Here is a 20,835-nt window from a genome sequence, read left to right as displayed (position 1 = left end):
CCCTTCAGCTTAAAATTTTGGGGGAATCATTTAAAATTATTAAGCAGACTGTGTAACTACTACGGATTTCTTTCATTGTTTATTTCAGTTCTAAATAGTTGTCCTGCTAAAGTTGTTCCTTTTTCTTTTTTAATAAACGGCATTGCTGAACCAACAAATTTGACTGGTTTCTTTTTTCAACCATTACTACACTTATTTTATAGTATTGTGGTCGTGAGAATAACTTGGCCTTAACAAAACATTCAAGAAATCGCTTAGATCGAATATAAATTTTTAATTATATTTTGAGGAAGAAGTCTGAAAAATGGTGATATGACTAAGCATTAGGAGGATTTTACGAGATTGAATCTATCTGAAGAAAATATTTCTCAGGCATATTATGTATGTTACAAGTATAGATTAGTGATAAGTTTGGAAATTAGAGGCGTTATGAATCAAGCCGAAAATCAAATATTTTTAAGAATCCTTGTGTTTTAAACCTCAGTTAACTGCTTATATCACATCTAGAACCATAAAATGTTGCGGCAAGTGATTCGAGTATCTGAAAAATAATGAAACAAAGAGGTGATAGGGAATCAAGTGCTCATGGAGGGTGAGATTTTGAAAATGGACAGTTAACATGATATATATATATATATATATATATATATATATCTTTCTATACACTAATTTAATTTAGAGTTTCAGTTTTATAGCAAATTTTATTTCTCAAATCGGATTAAGTGCTTCCAAGTGCGAACATAGAAAGGTGTCGACGAGACGAGCAAGCTAAAGAAAGTGGAAGTCTTGAAAAGTCCAAAAAAGCATGGATTTAGAGGCTTCTACATCTTTAAGAAACAATAAAACAGAGGCAGGCAAAATCCCACTTTGCGATATCTCTGAATAGTGGTGTATGCTGCTTGCGAAATAAAGCCCGTCTGATTTTAATAATTTAAAAGAGTTTGAAGAGGTTTTTTGATACAAATTAAACTCCTGAGGTGATGAAATGCTGAGTCGGGAGTTGTCCATTTGTGGCGATGTCACTACTTCAGTTGTTTAATCTGCGCTAAAAATTTAGATAATTCAAGAAATTAGCAATAAATAGCGAAGAAATGATAAAAGATGTTTCCTTAGCTTATCTTTAATAGTAATGTAAAACAAATTGAAACAATCTGTATGAATATGGTTTATTTGACCCGTCATTTTAGCAAATTTACTTCTTACTCTATTTTTTAATTTTATTCTGTCGTACACATAATACGGTAAATGATCTATCCATGAATCTGTTTGCAGTGAATTTGTTATCTTAAAAAGTAGAGAAAACGAAAGCAATAATTGCTGAGTTATTCTCAGTGCAATGCATATATATTCTAGAAATGTTTAGTCAAAACTTTATTCAAAAAAAAAAAGAATTTTGTGAACTCCTTGTACAGCTTCTTTTCTCAATTTTTCTTTTTTTTTTTTTCCACGGATTTTCCCACCTTGCTTTGTTTGAACTGTTTGCTGAAACATTAGTAGCACAGAAAATTTCTTTTTTTAATACATGAAATGAAGCATGTTTGCAAACAGTTCGTAATTGATTTGCATGTAGTTTGTGGACAGTTTGCACCTGGTTTGTAATTAATTTGTAATCATAATTAGAGATTTAAAACAATTTAAGCCATGACTGCAATTAATTTAGCGAGGGATGTTCATGTACATACGATTTTAATGTCACACAAAATAATACACACGAAGTATTTTCAAATTAAACCAAGAAGAGCTCATTTCACCTTGAAAAACATGTTGAAAATGCATAAATCATGTTACTTCTTCAACATTTTATAGCTTTTATCTGCATCTTTTGATTATCAAAGTAGAAGAATTATAATCATATTCACTGGAAGCTAATGGAAATCTGCCAGTCCTTTGAAGTTTCAGCGGGAAAGCGAGGAAGGAATACGAGAATTTTGCTTATAATATTTCAAAGGGGAAGATGATTCCAATGTGATCAAAAGGGTCTGTTTTACAATTTTCTTGACTCAAAATACTTAGTCCTCGACTTTATATTCAGCAAAATCCGACATGCCTTCCGAAATTCCTTTTCTGTTATAAACCTCCATCCAAATCGTCAGAAAAGGAATTTTTGATTTAAAGATAACGGAAAAAATTTTTTAAGTGCTGACTCAGATGTCATTTATGATGAAACAAGATTTTGCTGGAAATAAGACAATACATTACTTCGGGATCAACTGCAACAAAGCATTTTTTCGGGTTATCGAAATCAGACCGCTATTTTGTTTCCAATATTTGGTCAAACTACTCAACAGCATTCAACAACAGAAGATGAAATGGAACTAACCATACGTCCAAGAATATCATTTTCATTTTGAAAGGAATTTGACCTCACTGTAATCTAGGGGAAGTTGTATAAAAAAGATACTATGAGATAAAGAATAACAACGAAATATTATGACTCAGGTAGTTTTGGAATGAGTTGGAGGGGGACGAAACCACTAAGTAGTGTTCCATCGTAAAAGTTAATTCTTCAATAGAAGCCTAAATTCACTTTACAGTCAGTTCTGAGTGAAAAATAACCCTCGTGAGCTAAATATCAAAATATTTACAGCTAAATATCTTGAAGGAAAGTTTGGAACATCAAAACAAGTTATTCTTTGTTCTCGACTTGTTTTTCATGTCTAGAATAATGGACTACACACCTCCAGCAACATATTTAATCCTAGGAAAAACCAAACAACTGTATCATTACTTAACTTATTTTAAAATTAAATAGAGAGAAAAAATAAACATGCGGGATATTTTTAAATGATATTGCATCCTTTACTTCCTGCATTGTTTGTGGTCAACAACATGAACAGGAAATACTTCATTATAAAAACAAGAGTTTAAACGGGAGTTTTTTTAATTTAAAAGATGACTTATGAATAACAAATTCGTGAAAAAAAAGTCATAAATGCACTGTCCTTCCGTAACATCGATGAAGAAATTATAGCCAATAAATGATTTAGGCAAAAGCATATGTTACAAAGTTTATAATATTAATGGTACAGAATGCAATCCATTTTAGAAAAAACTGCTGCAAATTCTGTGAAATAAATTAACAGGGAACCACTCACACACGAACTAAGTGCAGTGAATTGTCACAAATACCGTTTTAAAACAACGGAAATTTAAAAGATGCTTAAAAGGAAACAGCAAACGGTGAGCCTGGCACATCCACATCGCCGTATTTGATATAAATAAAACCTTTGACCTCTTCCTGAATAAGATACTTGACTACATATTGGCCATTACCAAGATGTTGTAGTGCAACTTGTTCACAAGGTCCCTTCGATGTAAGTAGACCAACATACAAAATATTGTCTCCTTAACAAGTTGTTAACTTTATCAGTTACTTCCCGAATTCACTATTCTTTGAAATTGAAATATCCATAAATACTACTATGATATTCTTTCTTTACCAGCTCTACATAATGGCCATCTATCGTTTATATAAAAAAAGCTTGCATATTTAAAGCACTTATCAAGAAAAAACAAACCTGCGAGACCAGTGTCGACATTGAAGACCGCCGACTGACCAGGAAAAAATTTACTGAGACCAGAACCCTTCACTATAACTTTGTTCGCATCTCCGGAAAGAATTGGAACTCGATGAACTACTTCTTTCTTAATTTTAGGGAACGCATCAATCTAAAATATTCCCTTATATTTCTTTTCAAAGATTAAAAAAAATACCATCAATTGTTTGTTCCTTTAGCTATAAATTAATGATAAAACAGAATGAAGGAAAAATAACCTTGATTAATGAAAAGTCTGGTTTGCCATCATCAAGTTTTTTACCTTCCACAACTACCTTGAACGGGGAACTAGGAATATGAACACCTATAAAAGGATACAAGTTAAAGATACAAGCCAGAGAAAAGGGATATAAGATGATAGTTACAAAAGTGTGAAAAATAACTGAACACAAAATTTAAAGTAATTTTAGGTCTCTAAATCTGATATCATTGCGAAAAATAAAAAAAAAAAAAACCTGAATATTTGATAGTCACATAGTAGGGTCCAGGAACTGCTGCAACGTAGAACACTTTGTAGCCTTGTTCCACATGAAAAACAAATAATCATTAGTTGAAAATTGGATGATGACTGGAATAATGTTGACATAAAAACAAATATAACTTGCCGAATCGCAATAGGTTCCACTTTTTTCTGATCACTTATTAACATTATTCAAATTATTAAATTCTGGATATCTCCGAAGAAAATTATGAAACATAGAAATCTGATTAGGAAAGAATATCTTCCAACAGTGATCGGTGGTTTACAAAAATCCACCAATAATTTTACCTGCTTGAAAATGACTAACAGCGAAATGAAATGAAAATGAATAAACGCTAACTTCACATGCATTCATAGTAACTTTTGATGGTCCACTAATCAGAATATGGAGAAGTCCTGCTCCAGCATTATAAGTATTGATAATAAATGTACAGATTTGGCCAGTTTGACCACCGTGAATACCGTCGCCAGTCACAGTTATTATTGATGGATCATTATCGCCATTTGTGCCAATTCGGAAACAGAAAGGTGAGTCATGCATAGGTGCACCATCAAGCGTTACATCAACGTAATAGTCTCCAGTCTAGAAACTGTTAATTAAAAGCAAGAATAAATGTGAGGTTTCTTAGAATATATGGAAAAGAGACATTTATCATCCTAATATCATACAAAACTAAAAATGAACAAAAACAAAAATAAAAAAAAAAAAAAAAAAACATAAAAACAAAAAAGAAAACCTCTGAAGGAATGAATCGGACGCAGCACAAATCGCTTCCCTCAACTGGGAGGACATCGACTGCTTCAATCTTGTTGGCCGGTGTATAAAGCTTTGCTTTAAGATGACCTTTTGCACCATTCCTATTTATCATAATAGCACATATTTCACCTGGTGTTCCAGAATCCGAGAGTGATAGTAATTCCAAGCAGCGGGCTTCCCCAGCTGCAGGAGCAATAAACACCTCAAAAACCAAAACTGGCATAAGATTACAAAATAACGAATCATTCCATCATATATGATCAAACTATAATTTCCAATAATCTAAAAATTTAAACGAAGTGAGAATTGTGAACTTTGAATGGTGAATCCGGTATATGCTCAGCATTGAATTTGACTGATATAAGGTATTCTCCTGGCTTCGCAACTTTATAATCGAAATGGCAATTTCCATCCTGAAAAATGGTGGTCAAAAGTCATTCTGCATTCAGATTAGTAATTCTAAAATTTTTAGATTTAATAATTAAGAAACCAACAAAACTGCAAAGAATTTATTAAACTTGTCAAAAAGGAAACCAAAAACCCGAGAAACCCGACAAAAACTCCGGACGGCACACGGCATCATTTACAAGTTTTTTCCTGCTATCTGAAGTTGTTGTAATCTTACTGTAGTCCTCAGCAAAACTTGCTGGAGCAGAAAAAAAGTACCATGTGTTCTTGACACTGTTTGCTTCGGTAATTACATTATCAAATTCCTATTTCTGCGCAAAAAAATTTCACCTCATGTTCATGGAACTGTAATTCGGCTTTTGATGGTCCTTCTACCGTTACTTCAAGTTCTCCTTTTCCAGCCTCTCGGGTATAAAGATTGAAAGATTGTTTCCTGCTAGCTTCTGCTCGCTTCAATTTGACTCCTGCTGCCCGTACCCTATGTGCACCCATTTCTTTCATATGTCCTACGGTGAACTGGAAGGGACTGCCTATAAAAAAAAATTAATTTTCTGAATTATTAAAAATTTTCACTCATCAACTTTCCAGATCTCGATAAACTGATGTGTACTAATAAGTCTACCTGAAATATGTTGTCCTTTATACAGAACAGAAACTGCATGTGGACCATTCACTACAGGTTTGAATTCAATCCGATAAAGATCGTCACCAAGATCACAAACTTTAACATCTTTGCTGTATCCATTGGGATCAACGACTCTTGCTTTTGTGTCCAATGGTGATATGTTTTTCAATTGCAAATACAGGGCAGTGTCTTGTCCAGGTACAACTACTGGAACCTAATGATAAAACGGAATATAATCAAGGTCATCATATATCATCTATCATCGTGGTTATATGGGAGCATAATAACTCATGAAGATCAATTCCAGCACAATTCATCACGTTACACATATTTGCAGTGTTCATCCCTCAGTTAAATTTCATAAAACATATGTAACCTGTTTCACTTTCTTATTTGCGCTTTCTTTCACGATACCCATTCCTTTTCCGGTGCAGTTAATCCTGAACGGACTATCTAAAATCAAATTCTACAAATTTTTTCATAAAGACACAACTACAACACTATGGACAGAAATAATGAAGTTAGTACTAACTAACCATTTATATGAACGCCAGCAAATTTTACAGACAAAATGTAAATTCCAGGTTCGGTAGGTCTATAAACAATATTAGCTACACCTTCTTTATTTTCAATACACCTTAATTCAGCTTCCGACGGTCCCTGAATTGATACAGACAAATCACCAAAACCTGAAAAACTGAATTAAAGTATGCTGCTAAGATAAAGAAAAATGACCTGGTGATTCATTGCTATGAAGGGAGGGAAATGTTGTTAGAAACAAAAGTGTTATTAAATCAATATGAAGGTACGAACTCTATCCGAACGAACTTTATAAGGGAAGAGTTTGGGTTTCGTTCTTCACTTCAAACAAGAACTTAAGATGAAGACGTTTTGAAGCGATAGAGCAAACTTTACCAGCATCACGCATATTGATTTGTACACTGTTGTCCTGCTCACAAATAGCATTTGCTTTACCTGTTCCACTAACAACAACTTTAGACGCTTCTCCAGGCTAGAACAAGCCACAAATCGTAAGTCATTTGTTTCTCCTTACAATGTGCAGTTACAGATGTTGAGAAAAAGTTACACACTCACTTGGTTTCTAATAATTTCAGCTTGGAAATTCGATTTCTGTATAACCTGTTCATTCTTTTTAATAGTGATCAAATGTTCACCCACTTCACATGGAGAGAATGAGATACCTGAAATTTGTTACTGTATGAGAATGATTCATGCCTACTAAGAGATTAAGTTATTAATCTGTTCAACCACTATACATCATGAATCATCCTTTAATTAGATTGTATATAAAGCAAACTGTTTTCAACTTAGTCTTTTGAAATTGTTTAAAACTTCCATTGTTTTATTCCAGTAGATATTGAGGTCGGTAACTTTCTTGCTCTCGAACTAAGCTTCAAAACTCGACTATGTAGGAGAAAATGTATTTAGATTTATCAAAAGAGCAAATTAAAAGAAATTATTCAATTTTTCTACAAAGAAGTGATGTTGACAAGACATTTTCGGCATCTCAATGCTTGGAATTACAAGAGCCACTGAACAATCAAATGGCAAATAATTGCTGAGAGAATGCAAGATCTCCGTTAATATAAGAAACAAAAAAATAATATCAAGGATTCAGGACTTTCCAAAAGGGCATACAGAAAAGAATTTGTCCAGCAAACTTCCAGAAAAACAATTATAAAAGACACAGGCTGAAAAGTTAAAAACCAGGTGCTACCTAGATTCATTTAACGTCTATAACTCTTAATGAAAGATTTCAATTTTCATGCTTTTCCGATAAATTTATATATTAATACAGAGGTCGAGAGTATCTGTATACTACTATTCCCACAACTAGCAGCTACTAGTTTTGTGATTAGATGTTGGTTACAGTATCTTCAACTCGCACTGGATAAGAAAGAAGATTAAGTTTTCTTCTACAATGTATAATCACACTGAGGTCGACAATGTTTTTGCTTAATGACTTTTTCCAGAAGATAAATCATTTCTTCAGTTATATCCTGATCATTTGGAGAGAAAATGTTTCAAAAAATATTTTCCAAAAATCTTGAAAAGGAAAGAATGAGTGACGCTAAAATAAGCAAGCATATTTCTTGTTTACAAAAGTGTGTCAAGTAGCTACTTTGATTAATGAATAATGATTGCGTAAAAGTGTTAAATGTTACACCTAGTAAAATAATTTGAGGTCATGATCGAAACAACAATTATTTTCACATTAATATTAAGCATTTTAAATGCAGAGGACTTATCCAGACAAGGGTAAGAATAATTGCCTGTTGGCTCGGCTGGAAGTTTTCAAGATAGCAGTACCCGGTCACACTATTGGTAAAGCATTTTTTTGGAATTTCAGGAAGCTTTTTTAGAATTATTTAAAAAAATTTTTTTTTCTTTAGAAAACAAATACTATTTATTTCCAAATTACTGATGTCATCTAATCTTATTGACGATTACTACAATTGACATCTTCTCAAGTCCATATGCAGCTTCCGCAAAAGATAAAAAGACAACGACTCCATTTAATTTTAACACTCAACTACCATGCAGAAAGAAACAAAAAGTGAAAAAGAGTACCGACGTGGGCTGCATCAATCTGACGGATGATGCATGGCTCTTCAATCCCACTTGGATTTATTACTGATGCTGACAGGTCTTCAATTTCAGCATTGTCAATATTAATTAAGATCTGAAATTTTGAAATAAATAGTATTAAATAACACCAAAATGTAAAATAGAATATAACTAAATATAACACTCGAAATCTAATAAATACGAATAGCTTGTTATATTTGAACTTGAAGCTTTCCAGGGCAAAATCGATACTGAGAAATCAATTTGCTTGTGAACATAGATGTTGCTTAGCTCAATTCAGAATGCTAAATCTGACAAGAAAATTTTTGTACAGGAATAGTGGTAATAAGTTATGTTGCATAAACCTCCGACATTGCTGTTGGTTCAAGGGACAAATGCGCTCGCTTTTGATCTTCATTTGCCACAAATACAACGAAGGGAGAATTTTTCACTGGTTTTCCGGAAAGTTTCACATGTACTTTGTATTCTCCAGCCATAGAGGGTATCCATACTACAGAACATGTGCCATCCTGTAAGGAATTATTACCAACATCCAAAAATAGAAGTTCCACATAAAAAATCAATATAATTACCTTATTATCATGACATTTGATTACAGCTTTTGCTGTACCTTCAATAGCAACAGACAACTCTTTAGTGGGTGAACCTTTCGCACAAACTGTAAATACTGCTGGTTCACCGACAACCGCCTGTAATAAGCCAAGACCATATACTGTCGCATATTCCTCATTTGCTTCATTCACATGAAATGAAATTGGACTTCCAGACATGTTAATGCCATCGTGTTTTATTGACAACAAATGACTGCCACACTCTTTCGGATGATATGTAACCGTCACAGTTCCATCCCTATTGTCCTATAAATAAAACCATCAACATAAATTATTTCCATTATCAACAAACATTTCAAAAGCATAAACTTTCCAGTATAGAAATTTATACGGTTGTCTAAAGTTATTCCTTCTTTCTAAAGTTTTTTATGTAATTTTATTAAAATAAAGAAAACTGCTGCAAAATTTCAAAAAGACTTCTATAATAATTTCTTGCTCTAAGAAAGAAGTGCTGTTCAAACCTATTTAAACAGCTAGCTTAAATATTTCAAATGAACTTAAGTGCGACGTAACTCACGTTAATATAGGCTATATCATCTGTACCAGAAGGCATTTTAACGGAAGCAGTAAGTTTGTTAAACTGATATTCCGAAGTAACAGAAAAACGAAAACTGCGAGACATCAGATGTCCGTTATCTTCAGACTCCACTGGCTGTTTAGAAATATTCCTGTCTTCATTCACAAGAGATGGAATACACTGAAAATACTCCGAATTTCCTTCCAAAATTGTATAAAGATTGTCGATTATATCCTTTTACTGTCCTTTTCTATCAAAAATTTTCTTTTTTCAAATAATCATCACTTACGAATAAAGCACTCGTAATAAACAATGTTCAATTTTAAAACAGAAACCTCAAAATCGAATGTCCCACCAGGTATATCAACACCTCCATACATCAACATAACTCGATGCTGTCCTTGAGCGTGTGGCGTAAGTGTTACAGTGTAAGAGCCATCCTCATTCTTGTCAATTTTTGTTTCCAAGTCAACTCTTTCAGAGAGAACGTTCAATGCTCCTTCTCCTCCATTTTTAGCATTCACTACAAAAACTCTTGGCTCCCCAATAGTCCAGAACTTGTCAAGTGACTTCGCTGAAACAACTTACAGTAGAACAAAAAAGTGTCCACTAAAACCCGAGGACAATAAGATAGTTGTCCCAAAAACACCTTAAATGAAAGTACGTCACTACTATGATCTCTTGAAGCATATCTCATTCATTAAAAAAAAAAAAAATTAAGACATAGATTCTCAAATTTAAGATGTATTTAAATTTGCAGTTTTTATACATATTGAAATGTTTAAACCTTACATTCCACGAAGCATTTATCTGCTGAACCCACTGGTATAGCAGTTAAGTTATACGGATCCGAAAATGGTTCCCCATTGATGTATATTACAATAACATATACCCCTACCAAGTCCGGCACGAAGTTCAATAAGTGTATTTTCTTGTCAGAGTTTTCGGTGAGTAGTAATTTCCGCACCTTGCCATCTGGACCCTACAATATTCGAGACTGAAAAATCAAAGTCTTTTTCTTGTTTACAAAAACGATGTGGTTAGAATGCGTCAATTGATTTATTTACAAAAATGTTGGACAAAAAAAACAAAAAAGTACTAAGGACTATCAACAGATACCATTTTTATTTTCATTTTTTTGCAAGGCACTCCAGCGGAAAGTTTTGACATTTCAAAGATTCGCATGTATAAATAATGTGGCATTATCACAAGCATTGTTTTCTTTTATGATTATTTTAGAGATGAGATGAGATAACTATTGTTAGTTAATGTAAAAATATCGAATTAAATTGCTTCGCATTTCTTTTTCCGTTTCATCATTAATTGAAATTGATATTAAATAATATTAGAAATTCTCTTCCATCCTTTTTCCTACCCTCCCGCTTATCCTGCTGCTCCCTTCTCTCCCTCCCCCTGCATAATTTGAATATAAAATAATTTGACTTCAAGATCGTGGCGCTAAAATTAAACCAGGTACATATGGAGATTGCTGGGCGCTAAAGCCAACACTTATGGCAGTGCCCCTTCAATGAGATTTGTTCTGTTTTATATGTAAAAAAAGACAAAAACGGAATTTATGCAAATTATATGCATTGGTGAATATATATATATATATATATATATATATATATATATATATATATATATATATATATAGGCATGGTCATAAAAATATGAAAGCTAATGATTGCATAAAATTGGTTAAACTGCTGAAACCAACTGCTTTAACCACAATTCGTAATATCAGTAGGTTAACACTAAATTTTGTTAAATCATCGGGACTAACATTACAAAAATGTCTCACTTTTATTTCCGCAAACAGTTCATCAATTTTCCCAGCTTTCGTAACATCGATCAGAGCTTCAAACTGAAGGGAGGCTTGCACTGTTGACGATAGCAAGCCACCAGAACAATTTCTCAATACCACGGATTCTAATTCTTCTTCAGGTTTGACTAAGAAAACTATCGGTCTAGAAAAAATGTACAGTAGCCGATCTTCCTATATTCAAAGTGCTATAGTTTAGACGAACAATTAAAACATTTTACAATAATATATGCAAAATAGAAAATCATTACTTCCCAAGAAGTTCGTCCCCGTACAAAAGTTCCAATGTTATTGTTTCACTTGTAATGCTTGGGATGAAAGTAACTCGATATACTCGAGGTTTGATTTCTTCAACAATTGGCTGTTCGAAACCGGCAGGAAGACGCGCACTTACTGGTTCTAATGCAGTAAGCGTAGCATCAATAATAAGCGAATTTGGCATTCTAGCTTGAGCTAGTCCATTAGTGCTTCCGCTTATTACAATTTTCGATGGATTACGCTCATAATCGGCTATTACCATGAATGGAGAACCTTTAAAAAAACTGATAATTTTTAAATCCTATTTAATTTCCACAAGCTCAATATGATAAGTGATTTCCAGTGGACTTAAAAAATATTTTATAGTGCATGAGCAACGGAAAATCAGATACCACAAATCAGTCATAGAAATAGAAAACCTGGGATTTGTTTTTTTTTGTCTCCATAATAAATCATTATTTCATACAACCCAGGAGTTTCTGGAATGTACTCCACTGTGCACAAACCATTCAAATTATCCATTACATTCGCTTTCACTTCTGAGGGTCCCTTGATCGCTACTTCTATTTTGCTTTTTCCAGCATCCTCAAAATTATAATAATTACACTGAATGAACACATTAACGCAAATTTAATTGGTGATATAATATACAAAGCTGCTCCTCTGTAGTTATTTCTGCCATTTTCATTTCAAAAAATAAAGTATAACTTATACGTCTTAAAATTAGAACTCTTCAGTAGATTTTATAATAACAATTACTGTTATTACTCCTAACATATAGCAGCAGTACCTAAATCAGCTTACATCTGCTTATATATACTACTGCTTATAGCTCGAATTCAGGCTTAAATTACAAATAATCAACATAAATCGGATTCTACATTACCTTTATATCGACTAGAAATTTCGCTGGCATACCAACAACAGCACGTTCAAGTCCTTCACCAAGGGCTCGGCATTTAGTTATGTCCTCGCTGTGTCGAGCACTAATTAGATATTCACAAACTACATTTTCATCAAAAAGAACACATATTTTGGTTTTCCCTGATCTTTCGGCTGTCCAGAAGCCTGAAAATTGTTTACCAATAACATTTCTTATGATTAACTGGTGAAACAAGTCCAAAGATTAGGAAAGAATTTGTAAAGAATATTACCTCTGTAAATGTGTGAATTACGCTCACATTCTAAAGATAGCAAATACTTTGATCTATCAACTTTTCCAATTTCCTCCACAATAACTTCCAAACCATTCTTCATAGGTATCAAGTTTCCAATATCAATAACAATATCTTTCCTCTGTCCAACTGTTACAGTTTCTGAGTTATTAAGCAAATACAAGTATTTTTAAACGCTGTTGAGAAATTGCATATATATGAAACAAAAGACAGTCGAGAAGATTAAAATTACTAAATATCCTTCAGACCCTTGTAATTGCTAACCATTATTGAGACCATCCACCAAAATCGAAGAGATATCCGTTCCTTCAACTGCTACAACTTTGGTCCTTGCCAGTTTAGCTGAGTCACCAGATGCAATGTCACGAACTGTTGCCATAATCTGTAACAACCAATTTATATATTTTAAGTGCATCAAGATAACATGACGAATCTATAGTTTATACGTAAGTTGGACAAATATTAAGATAACCTCATGTTCGCCTGGTGTTTCTGGTTGATATCCGAATTCATAAACAGTTTCTGAAAGCTGACGTTGAATACAACGAATTGAAGATCCATTCGGCTCTTTGATAATGATTTCCGGAACTATCATTGCATCACGAGTTTGGAGTTTAAATATCGTGCTGACTCCTACTACTGGTCTCAACACAACATCATGAAGTCGACCAAGTAATGGAGTATACTTCGCACCAGGGAACTGCGAAAGATAAGTCATAACACTTTTCTCATCAACAGCCGGACTGATCAATTCCTCTGGTTCAATAAGCTGAAAAATTGAGAAAAGAATGATCATACTTCAAGAAAATAAAAATCAGATATGTAATATATATCAAACTACAGTTACACATTTGTTTTCAGACAGTTCATGTAACTCAAGAATGTAACATACTGCAGTAACACCAAGATAATCGCTAGCAAGCCTCATTGCAGTAAGAGTTGACTGCAAAGCCTGCGATGGTAACCATTTTCGCCAATCAACTTCCAAATCTGGAGCACAAGAATCAACCTGAAAAAAATTCCACATTAAATCATGTAGAGAAAAAAGGCTACTGCATTATAAAATCATACCAAAGCACCAAGGAGAATCCCATCGTTCCAATCAAAGGTGAAATTGGTTACAGAAAGTTCGACTGGTAACTTTGCTCTGAGCCATGTCAAGAGTTTTTCTTTCGCTGACATTTCACCATTTCCTAATTGACCACTTGGATGGTCCCAAACTTGTTTTGAAATGGAATAATGTAAAATAAGCGTCCATACGAGACCCAAAATCAGTTTCAGATTGCGGTCTGCTATTGCAGAACTATCTAAAAATGAGCAAATCATGAGACCTCATTTCCTCAAGACGATTTAGGGTATATTTTTACCTGCAAAATAATTAAGTCCAAAATAAAGATAAAACAAAGGACATACCGATATTAACAAGTTTTATGTGTTCTTCGTTCTCCAAAAATTGCAGCGCAAGCGAGATATTTTCAAGTTTCTGATGACGAAATATGACCTTTTTATTATGTCGACCAAACGACTTCCCAGAAAGTACTTCAACCAAACGTATTAATTTCAAACCCTCTTCAAAATCGGTTTCCTGAAGAATATTTTATGGCAAATATTGCAAGAGGATGAATAGAAGTAAAGCACACGATGAAATACTACAAAACAATTCATGCATTCTTAAAGCATACCAAATCAGACACCGTTACATCCACTTGTTCTAATTTCTGCCTAACCCATCGAGTGAAAGTATTCAGTTGAATTCTCTTCCACGTTGCGTCCTGTTGCTGTTCGATCATAGTTAACTGCAATGAAACGCACCTTCACATTCATAATCTTGGACTTCCAACTTAAAATCGCTTTGAAAACATACTCCCGGACAATTTTACTTATTTTTATGACTTATCAAATCTGCAAAAGTCATTAAATGATATTAGACAAGTAACTAAAACTGAATGAGTTAAATAAAATTTTAAAAAATGGAGAAAAAAAAATGAAATGAAATAATGAATGGAATTGAATTAACATAAATATTCAAAAAATATAAGATGATCATTTTGTGCGACACACAAAAAACATAAGCAAATATTAATCTGGATACGAAGAAAAAATTGTTGGTTTTTACTGCAATGCATTTAGTAACTACTATATAATTTTCCTTGTCATCTATATATAATATTCGTTTATATGGAATTAACTGCGAAAAATTAATAGGAGAAAAGGATTAGGAGAAGAGAAACTGAAATAAGTGTAGCTGAATAGAAGACTCGATTGATCTTGTCCAGGTGATCGATTTCTACTGATCAGTACATACACTTGACACATTCCCGCCATTCTCAATCTAACTACAGTCTGCGATAATGAGACGAGATCAAGGTGACAAGCAACTAACTTATCGAAGATCCATAGTGACGTGCAAATGCCCGTAATATATGCTTACTTGATATGAGCGGATTTGTCCTGTCCTTTTGATGCAGTCTGCGCATACATCCGCATCCCATCTCATCTGATCTGATCTCATCCACTATCATTTTCATTGCATTATCAAGTTGTATGCAATTTTGCTTACAATGAGACGAAGTTGATTGATTATTGGATAATGGATGAGATCAGATGATTATCGTTAATAGCTACTTCCCTTCCTAAAGTTATGCCTTTTCCGCACTCTTACTTATATACTTTTTCTTCTCTTAAGAAGTTGTTGGTTTTTGTTTTGAAAGAAATATCATGTGATATATATTCATTGTACTGGCGGATATTTATATCCCTTCAAGCAACGATCGCATTATAGGCCTTGGGTTGTGTTGTTAAGCGTCAACTTAATTTCTGCCTGGACTTTTGTGTTTTCTATCGAAATTACTCCACATTACTGCAACTTATGAAAACGACATGTTCATTCCCCATTCAAACATCATCAGTCCTTTAATTTAAAACTGCGTTGTTGTCCATCCGTCACTGTCACATAATAAACATCCTACAAATAGTGATTGCAACACTCCAGCAGTGCAAAGCATTTTGGAAAAAGAATAGCAATTTGATTTAATAACAGAAGTGACTGAAATGTTTCTTTTTTGCATTATGTAATTTCAAGTCAGTTGTTGACTGAGGTTGCGAATCTTACTGCTTTTTCATGTATTTTTATAAAGATGTCGATCAACAAATTAGGCATTTGACCATTTTTTATTGAGGGGCCGGTCAAATCGATATGCAAATGAAGTAGGAGTTCAAACAGGATTGTTTCTGCCCTAACAAATCCCAACCAGTTCAGAAAGTTAACAATTTTTACTTAATTGCTATATGTTTAACAGCTGAAAATTTTTAAGACATTTTTAAAACATTTTGATTTGCACAAGTGAATATCTATTTGCAGTATGATTGGTTTAAATGACTTTTTAGCTTGGTTTATGCTCAAACACTTGTGTTTTTAATATTATATAAGTTCTGCGCAATAAGAGATATAATTGATCGAAGTGGTATTCTTTTCTTCTCGTGCGTATTTTTTCGCATTATTTTCGTCCTCAATTCATATTTCAAATGTTAAGGAATTAATAATGAGATAAAATGAAGCCCAAATCAGTTAATCTGTGACGTAGTGTTCCTATGTCAAAGCTTTCATAGCCTTCATACATTATCAAAATATCTCCGAAACATAATGCAAGTGGAGGTATTAACAATAGGTGCAGAAATCACAATAAGTCCAACATCGTGATTATGACAATAACAGCATTTATCTCCATGATTCCTAAAAATGAAATAATAGTCAGCTAGAAATCAAAGACTTCATTGGAATAAATCCTCACATTATTTGTGGATTATCTTCAAAAGTACATGGGCTGTTTACCAATGTTAATAGTTTATTGATACCAGACCTTCCTTCTCAATTCCATCCAGTCGTTGTAGCTGTAATAGAAAAATTTTCTGAGCTAGGCTCTCAGAATTAACACCCACTTGTTTTACCGATCTTTGAATTATAAGATCTTCAAAAAAAAATTTCATGAAATTTCTGGTTTTCAAAATGGTGGATAAAATTATTGAAACTCAGCTGAGAACTAGGAGTTGAACTGATCACGAGGAAACAAATATATTACAGGTGAGAACAAGAATATATATAGGTACTTCATCTTACATTTCTTTGTTAAACAGGTATCAGTGTGAATCATAAATAATACATAAGCATGTGAACAACAACAACGGTATGTATAAAAAGTTACATGCATGGATGATGCTGTAAGATAATCCTCAATTGCAATATCAAAGTAATGAAGAACTAAATAATGCTAATTTTATTGCATCTTTCCTCATATCTCATAAAGTTAAAAATTATGAATTTAATTTTCAATAAGCATGGTGCAATGTTATTATTAAAAGTTAGTTTGATATTTTTTTTCAGAAGCAAAACCCAAAATAAGTCTCTGCTAACAAACGAGATACAATGTTGGCCTTGCTGTTCTGGAACAAAAATTGCGTTGATATGCTTGATGCATATAACATTAATTTTTGATTGTTGCGAGTAATGAGGATAATGAAAAGTGATGAAGATTGCGACAAATAAAGCATCTTTAAGAAATTACTTGTAAAAAAGTAGTTAGAAAAAAAGAACTGTAGAGAAAACAAATATAACAGCGCCTACTAGCATGAAAAACATCATTTTGACAAGTCGATGTTGTTTTTTCTACCAGAAAGTCGGCAATCCGGAAAGTGACATAATGAAAATCTAATATCTGCATAACTTAATCTCATTCTGTGACAACACTAACCTCAATCATCAATCTGTGGCAATTGTACCCGACTTTTTGCTGCTCTCTTACCAAAACAATAGACTTGAAGCATTATTAATAAATCGATTGTGATCTGAAAACTGTTAAGCTGTAGAAAAAAAAAAAACCTAGCAATAAGAATTAAACGTCAAAATACCCTGAAACAAAATCATCTCAAAAACACGTCCATTATGTAAATCCTATCCATGATCGAGCAAGTCCCAGAACCAAGTAAAGCAGGTCCATTTTATAATTACACATTAAAAAGCATAAAATGATCACTGTAACTTGAATAGAAAGTAAACATACTAAGCATACGAATCTTGTGTTTTCTTTTCAAGTTTCGACAGATGAACTTAATTGAGATTTTCAAAAATATGTAAAAAGAATTCAAAACTAACTTGTATTATTCCACACAACCAAAATTGTGCTGGACTACTTTCATAGATAAAATAAACTGTTTTACCGCAATCTCCAATCATCCACACAAGTACCATGCCAATACTAAATATCTTGAATGTATTAAATGAATTTTGACAGAAACGACTTTTTCATCACATCGTAATTTAAAAGAAAACAGCCTTTTATTTATTCGTGGATCAATACGTGATAGAATAGTTGCACAAATTTGTTAGCTCGTTCCTATTAGACAGGTCATAAATACAAGATCATTTTTAGCTGAACCTCATTCCCGATGTAGAGCGCCTTGAGCAATTCTGCTTTAGCTGAGGGAAACCCAGACATGCTTCGGAAAGTAAAGCAATTAGACCAAGAACTTCCACATATACCATATACTGCAAAAATGCACAAACAATTTCAGATTTTGACAAAAATACAGAAATAAGATCGAGACAGTACCGCAATCCTGTTTTTTAGTAAATTTTTGTCTCTTATTTCTTTATTTGTTGATAACAGGTATGAAAGTACCCCGCTCAGTAAGTACGTAAGTATAGACGAAAATACAGTGAAAGCAATTATTAGAGTGAAATAACTGGAGAGATCATTCCACTGCCAAAAATGGCTTATCAATTGACCAGCTAAAAAAAAAATACTTGCTTTTTTAAGCTAAATCTTTGTCATCAAAACTTTCAGAAAAATAAAGGTAAATTAATTTTTTTTGAAAAAAGTTTTTTTTTTTTAAATGATATAAAAAAGAAGTGATGAAAAGACTGTTCAAACAAAAACATGAATACAAAGCAGACGAAAAAAGAAGAAAAAAGAAGTGAAAAGACTATGTTTTTTAAATTAAATGGGAAACTCCAGTTTGAGAGAAATTAAAACAAATTCTACGATATTAGAAATCAACTGAAAAAGCATCATATTATTGAACTAATAAAATTATAAAAATACTCCAGGCAGAGACACGTTGCGTTTTATATATATGCTTTCGATTTGTTCGCACCGATATTTCCAACATTAATATCATTGATACTAACATTACTATGCTTTGAGCAACAAGAGCTAATTCAAACCGCTTACCAAACCTGAAAAAGAAGACAAAGATAGCAAATAATAAATATATTGATATATTGATGTCAGGAAATATTTTTTCTGGGTCAGTTAACACTGCTAACATCGTGATGGTCCAGGAACTTAATTAAATGATTGAAAGCATGAAAAATAAAATCAAAAAATCCGATTCTTACTAACCAAAACATAATTCGAAGTATATTCGCTATGAGCAACGTCAAGCAGACAAACAGTGAAAATCCACTGGCATCTTCTCGTTCATAAATTTCTTTGTATTGGAATACGTATGCTAATGAACCGCCAAATATTATAAAACCCTTAGTGAGAACGGTCAAAGATATGAAAAACAGTTTCTCCAGCGGAACAAGATCCATACCTGACCTGTATGATTTAAAAGATTAATAATTTAAACAATGGAAAAGATTAATAAGGAAGAACAATGAAAAGCAGAATAATAAATAAGACTTAAAAAAAATCATCTAAATTAACAGAAGATGAATTAAATCGGCAAATAGATTGCACATAAACAAGTAAATACCAATAAACAGGTTAATAGTACAGTTTCATTGACAGTGAAGGAATAGTGGAGTTTCAAGAAAGTTTGACAATGTAAGTATAGAAAGTTAAAGGGAGGTCCTTACCTGCATTAATCGGAATTCTAGTATTAGCTTGTTATTGCAGGTGACCAAATATAGAACAGATCTCAATATTTGACAAGTACTTCCCACTGCTGTTATATAACTATGCACTAAATGATTCATACCAGCAAAATGAAAAAGAAAAAAAAAGTGAAAACAAACTTTTCAATGACGAACATTTTCTGCTTTTCAGTGGAAAGACTATCACAGCTAAATGACAGTGGAGATAGTTCGCTGAACTGTCGCTCTATATTGATGAAAAATCACTGTCTTTGAAGTTCTGTAGTATCAAGGATATGGACTACTCCATGCCATAGAATTCAATGATCAACAAACAAAGCAATTATTGGTACCTGCACCAAAAATCCCATAATTTTAAATTTCTGTCACTTTACTCACATCTTGTCCCTGAAATTCTATTCTTTTTCAAATATCAAAAGTAAAAAAAAAGCAGGAAAACGAAGGAAATCATTCAGATATGAAACATATGGTTGATGGTATAACGATTTTCATATTTTTCATAGTGATAAATAACAGAAACTAGATTCCCGTCTGATCCTTTGAAACGTTAGAACATAGTAATATCTTATTCCTCACTATTATTTTCTTTTCCCTCTTGCTACAGTCTAATTTTAACATATTTCAAACTGTTAAGAAATATCGTAATTGGAAGTACTTGTTTATGTATATTGATCAGATTTTCAGTAAAATCAATTGGGAAAGGAAGGACGTTGATTTGGAGAGGCTCAGTTGACATAAAGCATACAAAAACAATCAGTAAATTAATTCAATCGCAAAGTCATCATTTCCTTTACTCTTCCTTCTGTAACTTCATAAAACATTGAAAACATTGGTTTGTTAATATATCGATATGTGTGAAACGGTTTACAAAACAGAACCAAACTGATCATGGAAAAATATTTTCTAAAAAATATCCCGAACATGACATTTGTGTATCCGTTTGTGGTAAGTGAAGAAATAATTAATAATGTTTCCAATTTAGCCGATATATATATCAAAAGAGTCAAATACATTTCTGCACGATAATAAAATTACTTGAAAATTTTACATACCTAACGATACTTTTCAAATCATTAACATTGAATAAAAAGAGAAACAATATCTTTTTCTTGAGATGCACTATCAAACTATGCC

At 32.8% G+C, this 20,835-nt stretch overlaps 2 protein-coding genes across 3 annotated transcripts; both read right to left on the bottom strand.

Annotated features, from left to right (window-relative positions):
- Positions 1 to 3,160: 3,160 nt before the first annotated feature.
- On the bottom strand, positions 3,161 to 15,321 carry Bma-fln-1.2 (Uncharacterized protein; the record flags this gene model as incomplete). Its single annotated transcript, XM_043080240.1, has 31 exons — positions 3,161 to 3,345; positions 3,519 to 3,669; positions 3,776 to 3,861; positions 4,013 to 4,051; positions 4,327 to 4,621; positions 4,776 to 4,997; positions 5,110 to 5,208; positions 5,534 to 5,733; positions 5,826 to 6,042; positions 6,205 to 6,281; positions 6,365 to 6,517; positions 6,744 to 6,840; positions 6,924 to 7,030; positions 8,421 to 8,532; positions 8,783 to 8,947; positions 9,011 to 9,295; positions 9,567 to 9,746; positions 9,902 to 10,140; positions 10,359 to 10,548; positions 11,371 to 11,536; positions 11,643 to 11,922; positions 12,069 to 12,234; positions 12,536 to 12,717; positions 12,804 to 12,965; positions 13,089 to 13,206; positions 13,297 to 13,593; positions 13,717 to 13,833; positions 13,896 to 14,131; positions 14,238 to 14,409; positions 14,507 to 14,620; positions 15,256 to 15,321. 31 exons carry the CDS (start codon positions 15,319 to 15,321, stop codon positions 3,161 to 3,163), a joined length of 5,175 nt encoding a protein of 1,724 aa, XP_042936174.1.
- A 2,252-nt stretch (positions 15,322 to 17,573) lies between these two features.
- Bm5828 (Uncharacterized protein) lies at positions 17,574 to 19,859 on the bottom strand (the record flags this gene model as incomplete). 2 transcript variants are annotated; one of them, XM_043080239.1, is made up of 7 exons in its annotated part: positions 17,574 to 17,666; positions 17,974 to 18,076; positions 18,257 to 18,366; positions 18,500 to 18,609; positions 18,923 to 19,056; positions 19,223 to 19,423; positions 19,843 to 19,859. In XM_043080239.1, the coding sequence occupies 7 exons, from the start codon at positions 19,857 to 19,859 to the stop codon at positions 17,574 to 17,576; spliced, it is 768 nt and encodes a 255-aa protein (XP_042936173.1). The 2 variants fall into 2 exon arrangements, with proteins under 2 accessions (XP_042936173.1, XP_001901041.2); XM_001901006.2 differs by lacking the exon at positions 19,843 to 19,859 and having other exon boundaries at positions 19,223 to 19,416.
- Positions 19,860 to 20,835: the final 976 nt, after the last annotated feature.

Source organism: Brugia malayi (assembly GCF_000002995.4).
Source record: "Brugia malayi strain FR3 genome assembly, contig: Bm_v4_Chr3_scaffold_001, whole genome shotgun sequence".
NCBI lineage: Eukaryota > Metazoa > Nematoda > Chromadorea > Rhabditida > Onchocercidae > Brugia > Brugia malayi.
The sequence above is the reverse complement of the archived record's forward strand: the minus strand, read 5'-3'. Positions and strand labels throughout refer to the sequence as shown.